The sequence below is a fragment of the Cyprinodon tularosa genome, unplaced genomic scaffold (assembly GCF_016077235.1).
Source record: "Cyprinodon tularosa strain WSP-4 unplaced genomic scaffold, ASM1607723v1 ctg1017, whole genome shotgun sequence".
Taxonomy (NCBI): Eukaryota; Metazoa; Chordata; class Actinopteri; order Cyprinodontiformes; family Cyprinodontidae; genus Cyprinodon; species Cyprinodon tularosa.
The window spans coordinates 223031-232502 of record NW_024037802.1 but is presented as its reverse complement, the minus strand read 5'-3'; the positions used below and the strand labels follow the sequence as shown (position 1 = coordinate 232502).

Sequence of the window (9472 nt, the reverse complement as noted above, 5' to 3'; positions counted from 1 at the left end):
TGTTCAGTGTAGTGAAGACTACACACACCTTTACACTGGTGAGACCAAGCAATCACTATTCAGGCGAATGGCTCAATACATAATGGGCCAACTCCTCAGGACTCAGTGGTTCACCTACACCTGAAGGCTAAAGGACACTCGTTTGAGGACAACGTCCGCATTCTGACCAAGGAAGAAAGATGGTTTGAAAGAGGGATTAAAGAAGCCATCTTCTTTAACCTGGAAAAACCATCTCTCAACAGAGGAGGTGGTCTTACACATAACCTTTCACACACTTACAAGGAACTTTTAGGAACAATACCCAGAAGATTCATCACCTGCCCTCACCTGACTCACTTCAATGAGGCATGTGACTGAAACCACTCTGACGAGGGAGTTAACGACCCATCAGACGCCCTGGCGACCATTAACAGTCCCCTGGTGACCTCCATGGAGATTCTAGTAAGTGGGATCAGAGCCACCATTTCTTTTATTTGTTCCACCTACAGAATTTTTATCTCAGTGCTCCCAACAGGTTACCCAACCACAAGTAAGAACTGAGGAAACCTTTTGGATGAGAGGAGAAACATCTTCTAGAAAACTTCATGTCTATTTGCCTCAACTGAACTTTTTAAGCCTGATCGTCACCTGGATGACTGAGAAACTTCACTGGTTTAAAGATTAAAAATAATGAAGAAAGGATAAATGATGGAGTAACAGAAAGAAAAAGTTAGAGTGAGAGAACGTGCAAAAATAGGGAGTGAAATGAGAGTGCAGTAATACAACAAAGTGAAAAAAACGGAATCTGTAATGGAAAGAAATATTTTCCGTCAGAATATTTTCTTGTTTTCCTGGAAAAAGTCGAATCAAATTCAACAAGAAGTCTGTTTAAAGAAAACAAAATCATCTAACCGGATCTGAAAACAATTGAATCACGTTATATGACACTTAATGATATTTTTTATAACGCTTTTATGCTAAGAGTTTTAAAGAGGAGTTACTGCATCAAAATAAAATGTGTTTCTCAACACAGCACGTCTTCTGGCAGAGAGAGAAAGGCGTGTCCAAAGTCATCTGAGTACATGGATAATGCTTGACTGGGCTGTGCTTATTCATTGTTTCACGCAAAGGACTCTGGGATTCCTTATAGCACCTTAACATTAGATAAAAAGGTCATTAGCTCCCTATGCTTAAGGAGCAATGATTGGAAGCGTCCCACTTCCTTCTAATGAGATGATTTTTGATGCAGCCATGATGTTGTAGAGGTAGGAGTGAAAGCACCAGCTGGAGTGTCACTGTTTCACTGCACGGCTTTGTTCAGTCTGACGCTGTCAAACAAAACTGAGTTTAAAAATATATTTAACATCAAGTTAAGGAAACATCAAAGCAGCTGTGTCATGGGCAGTAACATAGAGGGAGTGTAGCAGCTTAATGGAGTTCAGCTGTCGAACTGCTTCATCATGAGCTTCCTGCTGGCCTCATAGCCCAGGAAGAGTGCTCCGTTAGCCGGGAAGGTGCGGACCATGGTGGGGGTGAGGCCGGAGTACAGAGCTCTCACTCCTAAACACAGATAAAAACATGGATTCTGATTAAACTCTGGAAAGACAGTGTGTTTGTATCTCCTCTTGTTTCCTGGTTGTGCATACCTTCAGAGCGAGCGATAGTCATGAAGGTTTTGAAAAACCCCGCCTGTTTTCCCGTCATGGACATGACCTGAATTCGAGATTTCACACAGTCCATAGGATAGACCACCAGCCAAAGGCACGCCCCTCCGAAGCCGCCGCTGAAGACGATGGGAGCCACACCTGCAGCACACACAGCCGGCGGGAAAATCAACGCCAGTCTGCATAGAAACAAAGCGCTCTGCTGCACGTACCTATGTCGTCTTTGTCACATTGCATGTAGTCTGCAAATCCAGTCCTGCAGAGCTCGTAGGCGCCGAAGAAGCAGAAGTAGCCAGGCACCTCTCTGGCTATGGTGGTGGTCAGTCCCTGGAAGAACCCCTGCGGTCCCTCGTTCCTCATGATGGATTTCACCACCGACCAAACAGTGCTTCAGAGAAAACAGACACAAATCAAGCACAATTACCTCAATCTTTATCTTATCTTGCCACAGGTGTAACTCCTCCCTGCCAGTAAGTGGTGCACACAAGCTCTCCTCTTTTTTCGTAGTTTGCCACTAATAATAAACATTAAGATTACCTGTCCTAAAGTTAAGCGTGCCTTCTGAGCCCCCCTGCTTCCTTAAGTCGGCGCCGACGCTTAAAGGCTTGACCAATGTTCTTTGGTCCACAACTGGACAGATTTAAATCCTACCTGATGTATAGGGCTATTTTTGTGTCAGTAGGTCCCTTTACATCACAGGCCACAAAAATCATATGTGGTGTTCCCCAAGGCTTCATCTTAGGTCCCCTCCCTTTCAATATCTACATGCTACCTCTAACACACATCTTAATAAACATCAGTTACCATCACTATGCAGACGACACCTTGCTGTACATCACCAGGTGACTATGAACCCATTCCAGCTGTGGACAAATGCAGAGAAGAAATCAAAGCATTGATAGAACTAAATGTTCTCAGCTTCAGTTAGTCCAGCTAGAAATCAGCATTCAGGCTCTAAATCTGAGTGTAGCGATGGACTCAGACCTGAACCTTCATAAAGACAGGAACAGAGTTGTCCTTCTATCACCTGAAGAATATCTCCGGGATTAAAGAACTAATGTCTCAGCTGGACAATGATGAACTGATTCCTGCTTTGTCCATCTTTAGTAGAATGATCCCTGCAGCTCTCACAGCTCTGTCTAAGAAGTGGATCAGAGCTGCTGCCTGCATCCTCACTAGAAGTAAATTAGTAGATCACATCAGCCCAGTTCTAAAGTCCTTCCACTGGCCTCCCATATCTCAGGAAATAGACAGTGGATCAACAGCCGGACCTCTCAGGTCTACTGAATCAGATCTCTGCAGAACCAGAACCAAACATGGAGAAGACACTTTTAGTTATTAATCTCTATTTTTCTGGAATAAACTATCAAAAAAACTTTAAAAGCGCTGAAACCATCAGGTTCATTAAACCCAGATTATAAACTTGTTTAGAGTGACCTTTAACTGAGCCATCTAAACATTATTAGTCTAGTTTTATGTTAGAAAAACGTAAATATCATTTTATTTGTACTAAGTTAGAGGCATATTGCCTGCTAGGAATGTTAAGTGTTGTTTTGACTTCAAACGGGAAGAGAAAATATTTCTCTCAGGGTCTGGTCTCATCCAGCTATGCTGCAGGTGATTAATAACTTCTGACCCCTCCTGTTACTCCTTTGAAGTCCGATAATAAAAGCAGAGGTCCCGGCAGAGTTGACCACAGACTTCTCAGTGGATCTCCAGTCGCTCTCCCTCTTTGCAGAAAAGTCACACGTTTTCTGTTGGTTTCATTTCTAGGACAGTAAGGGGTTATTATCATTATTAACCCTAATATATTCAGTCTGACTTTTGCTCAATTTTCTTTATTTTTATATTTTTTTTTATATATATATAATTGTCTCATTTCAATGCGTCACTTTTGTTCTCTCCCATTTTTTCTGTTGCCTCTAACCCCTTTTCTTTTTTCCCCCCTCATTTTTAGAGCTTTGAATCATTTTTCCACTGTAATGTTCAATAGAAATAAACTTGCCCTTGGAAAAGTTAAAAGCTGTGTTTTCTGCTGCGTGTTATGGGATGTTGTAAGCTTGCAATCTGTGCCGTTCGGTATGGGGGAGGGGGCGAATGAAACGCGGAGTATGTCGTATTTCCTGGTAGCTGCTGGGAGATGAACCCTGCATCGTTTTGCAGCTGTTTTCTGCAAATATTCCTCTGTTTTTATCTCCCATTCCTCTCTGACCAGCTTCCTTTATTCCTGCAGAACAAAAGCAGCCCACAGCATGATGCTGCCAGAATCATCCCCAGTGTTTAAGGTGTTGCCTATGACCGGAGCACATAATAGATATCGTCTCGGGTTGTTTTTTTACTAAAACGTATTACACCACGTTGAGACAATAAAAGCAGAAAACATTCTTACTTGTGGCTCTTAGCAATCCTGCCGGACGTCTCCATCTCATGCATGGCTTGTAGTCGACACTTGACGAGCTCAGTGGGGCAAAGAACGAGCGAGGAGAAGATGGAAGCTACTGAGCCGGCACAGGCCTTCTGCATGTCGCTAATAGAGAGAATAATTAGGATAGATAGATATTTGACAGGTAGATGTGTTTTCTGATCGGTTACCATAGCAATGAAGCTCATCCTACCTCAGCACAGCTTCTCTATGCAGCCCAGCTGCAAAGCGGATGACCTGCTGGCAGAAGCCGTAGCTCATGAAGAGCACAGAGTTCTCGGCGATGTTGGCCATGAGCGCGGGCGTGGTTCCCCGGTACAGGCCGCGCATGCCCACCTGTTTATAGGTGGACACCAGGCAGTGCACGAACCCCCGGTACAGAGTGGGAAAGGTCTGCATCTTCACCTTCGCCGTGTCCAGAGGCTGGCCGCTGAACACACAGGCGGCTCCTCCTACAACAGAAGGGGAGGGGGGACCAAAATGTGAGCAGCTAGTTTTTACCATCCCTTCACTAAATCTAGCTCTGGACCCATTTCTACAACTGAAAACACAAACATGTTCCAGAGTTTCTAAAACATAAGGCAAGTTAAATCCAAGACTTTTTTGTCCCTTGAAATAAAGCTTTATGAGCAACTTCCCAAACACAAGATAACCAAATTTATCCTAATGCTTATTTTAACATAAACCACTACTTTCTGGCCCAGTAGAAATGTTTAAATTTTGAAAAACTTTCCATATAGGAAGAAAGCTAAAAGCACACTGATAACAGATATATACATAATTGCTCTGCTTTCATTATAGGTGAACCACCAAACATCCGGAGATTTGGTGCTACTGGTTCTGTTTTTAACGTCGGATATGGCTGTAGAGGCCTTGCAGAGACAAAGGTGGAACTGAACTGAGAAATGCTGTTGCTTCTCTGTAACTTAATTTCAGTGCTTTGTTTTTCACTCTTCACACGTCTGTCTGACTCCACAGCTTTAATTCCCATCGTTCCAGCTTGAATAACTTCTCGCTCAAAATACGCCATTCCTCAAACACATCACCTGGTACTGTTGTTAGCCATGCAGGAAACTCTTGGCTGGATAGCGGATTTTCATTGAATTTACATTTCCCACATTATTGGCGCATCACCCCAAGGTTTGTTTGCAACATAGTTTTTATTGGTTCTGCTGTCATGATGGAACTAATAATGGTTACAGCTAAGCCGTTCGGCAAATGTCAAAATATTATCGTGAATTATTTAAATTTTTGATATGAATTACAAAATGTATCCTATTTATGACTTGGTGACAATTTTAAGACCTATGAAAGACTGATTCAAGACATTTCAATACTAATTAAGGCCTTATTTTTATATTAAATCGCTTTTGAGACTTTTTAAGAATCTGCAGGAACCCTGTGTTCATTCTGAATGCGCTTTGTTGGGACTTTAGTGCAGAACAGCAACAAAGGTGGAGAATAAAATACTTTTTTTCACACTGTTGGTCTGTCATTGCATTTATCCAGTCCTGTTCATTCTGGTTTCTGTTTTACAATCAGTCAGAACCAGTTACCTTCACAAACAACCCTGAAAGTGAAGCAACTAGTTTGTAATTTGATTACATGGAAGTTTTCAGAGGACATTAGTGAATAAATAGCATCAAAAACATGATGGAGATCAGCAGACGGATCTGGGAGAAATCAGGACGGTGAGAGGCGAGTTAGATGGAGGCAGTCGACCACCTTAAGGTGAAGATTTAAACCAAAAAAACCTCTCCCATCAGTGAGAACATTAAATTTACAAATACATTCTTTAAAAAAAATGAACTGTATGATTTCCTGGATTTGTTTTCCTCATTTTGTCTCTCACAGTGAAGCTATGATGAAGATTATAGACCTCTCTCACCTAGAACTTACACAAACAGGTGTCTGACTAAATTCTCTTTAACTACACTGCATATTTCAACTTAGTGCTACAATTTCCTCCTTTTTTTTTCTTAAAGTTATTAAAATTCCATGATTTAGTAGGTCATTAAAAGTCTCCAGGTTTTGTATCAAATAAATAGAAAAATATTGACAGTTAACAGCTAAGAATGGTTTGAAAAAATAGAAAGTCACTATAAACTGACATGAACAGATATTAAAAGAAAATAAGAGAAAATACAGTAAAAGGAATTAATTTGTGGAACGGAACTTAATCCAGGATGATGACATTTAAACAAACATTAAAACTACAATTTTAGGGAAATATCGAGGACATAATGGTGGTATTATGTTGTGATTTATCTAAATATTTAAATGCTGTAAAATGTAATCACAGAAAATACTCTCGATAACCAAAAAAAGATGGATCTAAATACTGTAAAGGAGCTGATGCAGGGCTGTTGTAAAATTAATTAAAGGGAAGATATAATAAGACTGATTTCTTTGCTTCTTTTCAGTCAGGATGCGTTGATTTGGGAGCGAGTGTATGAATTTTATAAGTTATTTTTAAATGAAATAAAATTCAATGAAAATTCAATGAACATTTTAATTTCAGAAAGGTTTAGTCCAAGTCCACTCCAAAATCTGTTCAAAAAGCAAATCTCCACAAACCTTCTCCCCACCTAATTTGGCTGTTTTATAAAGAAATTGCTAAACCTTCAGGCTCTAAATAAGTAAATATTTGCAGCTGTTTTTGCAAAGGATCCCATAACAAAGTATGAACCTTACAATTGAGCACACATTTTAGTAGGTCCATCAAAATAAATCCTAATGAAATACACAGAGCTCTGTGGCCGTCAAGTCAGAAAACGCAAAATTACTTTTATACCTATTGCTCCTGCAGAGAGATCAATGATAGCCTGGACCACGGGGTGTGGAGGCATGGTTATCAGATTAGGTTTCTCCTTCTTTCAGCAACCTAAGGACAAAAAAGGGACAGAATTTGTTACAGAACTTCAGTCATGAACAGTTATTCAATACTTGTCTGTCTGCAGGAATGTGTGGGCCTCACGTAAGGATTGGATCGGGTCAGAGAGCAGCAGCTGACATACTGATTTTTTTTCAAACACTTGCAGCTGTGATCATGCAAGAGAGGGTTTCAGTAACTAGTCACCCTGAGCCGCAGTGTTCTGGTTATAAAAATTAAATGTTAGATTTAAAAATGCAAATAACATATTTGCATAATAATTACATTTAATCTCTTCTTAACGTCATATAAAAAAATATATGTAAATTATAAAGACAGTGTTACTTCCATGCAAACCAAACAAAGGGTGTTCTGCATAGAAAAGAGGCCAGCTTAACCCGTTTCTGTTTTTCAAAGAAGTTCCACAAGAGGGCGCCAAAATGCTCTTCTCTGTTCAGCATTCAAATTTTACGAACCATATGTTTAACACTTCAACAAAAAGGGTTGAAAGTTATTTATTTTCTAGCTGTGACTTTTTTTTTTTTACTAAAACAAATGTTAGGGTTTTTTGTTTGTTTTTTTGCTCGAGGCCAATTCAAAGATAACTACTATTTTTAAGAATCCGCCCCGGGCCTAACTTTTTAGGCTAAAATGACAAAACAGACTATTGTTTAGTTATACAAACCTCACAGGACAGAGGTTAGGTCAAAGTGGAGCATCAGGTTAATTTTGGAGTCTGTGTGTCAAACATTAGGAGGTGACCTGTGAGCGGTGACCCTGTGAGCAGCTGACCGTTGCTAGCATCCATGCCGCATTAAAGTCCCTTGCTTTACAGGAATGATGTCTCATCGGTTCCACCGTCAGCGGCTGAGTTTATGCACAGAAACCGCTGAACGGCTCCATCAGAGCTCTCAAAGCCAGAGGAGATGAGCAAAAATCTAAAGGTTGTTTCATCACACCCAGGAGAAGAAAAAACTGCAGAGCGCTCACTCTGTTTCAAACTCCACATCCCAAATCTGCCCACTTCCTGTCTCCAAATAAACGTAAGCCTGTGTCAAATACTTAACATTAACACAGCCATATTATCTAAATTAATAAAAGCGCTATATGTAGCAGGTAATAGGCATATCTTTTGCCGTGCTTCAGATTTTTTAGCAAAAGTGACTATGGGTGTAAAAATGTTAAGGCGTGAATATCTGAACATAAGATCTTTGATGGAGCGGCATGGCACAAATCAAACAACTTCCGGTTCGCATTTTTCTTGGTTAGTATCAGTTTTTAGTATGTCGCCCCCACGTGTTGCTTTGAAGTAAAAAATCGCTCATGTCACAAAACCACCCAATCAATTCCTGACGTTACGTTTTGAACGAATATCTGTTTGTCTGACTATTGATATATGTATAAAACACAGCTTTAGTGGGAGTTTTTATCAAATAAGCTGCTCTGAATATGTGCCAGAGAATGTCCCAAACATCCTTGCTTTTCTTCATCAATAAATAAAAATAAAACTTTTGTTTTTTATTCATGTATTTTTTAAATACTTTCCCTCCAAGCTTGGGTCCTCCCCCTGGGAGCTTGAGGGCTCTGTGCTGTATCTTTGCTGTTCCTTGAACTGCACTTTTATGGATTGAGAGGTCTGCTGTATTTCCAGGGACCTGCTGTAACCACTCCTCAAGGTGGGGGTCACTACCCCGAGTGCCCCAATGACCACGGGTAACACTGATGCCTTTTATATATATATATATATATATATATATATATATATATATATATATATATATATATATATATATATATATATATATATATATATATATATATATATATATATATATATGTATACTAGCATTTCAACTTATGAAAGGTCAGCAGCTTACGCCTGGTTTCATTGCATCCATGAATATTAGAATCAGACCATGTGGCAACAGAAAGGCAGTTCTTTAAAGTCCTCTTCTAATCAGATCCTTTTGTGTCAAATAAATTAAGTAGTTTCACTTGCCAAAATGCATCTTGCAGCATCAAAATGAGTTCTCATGACAAAGTAGCAAAGCACGCACGCAGCAAACACCGTCTTATCAAGAAACTTCTCAGAACATCCTTGATCAGAATAATCCAGGGAACTCTGTGCTCCCAGCTCTTCGAATGGCTTCATGCATAATTAGGCTTCAAGATTTAATATTGGGGCTGTCTGAGAGAACATTTCCTTCTTCAACCGAAGCAGGAACATCCCAAACTCTCTGGGTTACATAAAGCAAGATTACATCTGAGGTGCTGAAGAGAAAAACCTTTTATTCCTTCTTCCTCTCTATCAATGGATTATTAACCTCCAGTTTAAATCTCCATATTAGTGCTGCCATTAACCTCTCAAGACCTCAGGTGTTTTTTCATAGCTTTTATTTATGGTACTATTTTCTCTTTTCCAGATATTCCAAGCCAATTTCCTCCAAGGCTTCAGTAATGGACTGATTGTAGTCCTCCTGTGATGTGTTTCTGAAACACATTGCATCCAAGCCTTAGAGAAATGTAACATTGTAA

At 40.0% G+C, this 9472-nt stretch overlaps 1 protein-coding gene across 2 annotated transcripts; it reads right to left on the bottom strand.

Annotated features, from left to right (window-relative positions):
* Positions 1-921: 921 nt before the first annotated feature.
* slc25a15b (solute carrier family 25 member 15b) lies at positions 922-7912 on the bottom strand. 2 transcript variants are annotated; one of them, XM_038278813.1, is made up of 7 exons: positions 7730-7912; positions 6860-6949; positions 4259-4517; positions 4033-4170; positions 1856-2031; positions 1626-1784; positions 922-1539 (listed from the first exon to the last, which is right to left on the bottom strand). In XM_038278813.1, exons 2-7 carry the CDS (start codon positions 6912-6914, stop codon positions 1418-1420), a joined length of 909 nt encoding a protein of 302 aa, XP_038134741.1. In that variant the 5' UTR covers positions 6915-6949; positions 7730-7912; the 3' UTR covers positions 922-1417. The 2 variants fall into 2 exon arrangements, with proteins under 2 accessions (XP_038134741.1, XP_038134748.1); XM_038278820.1 differs by lacking the exon at positions 7730-7912 and adding an exon at positions 7623-7694.
* Positions 7913-9472: the final 1560 nt, after the last annotated feature.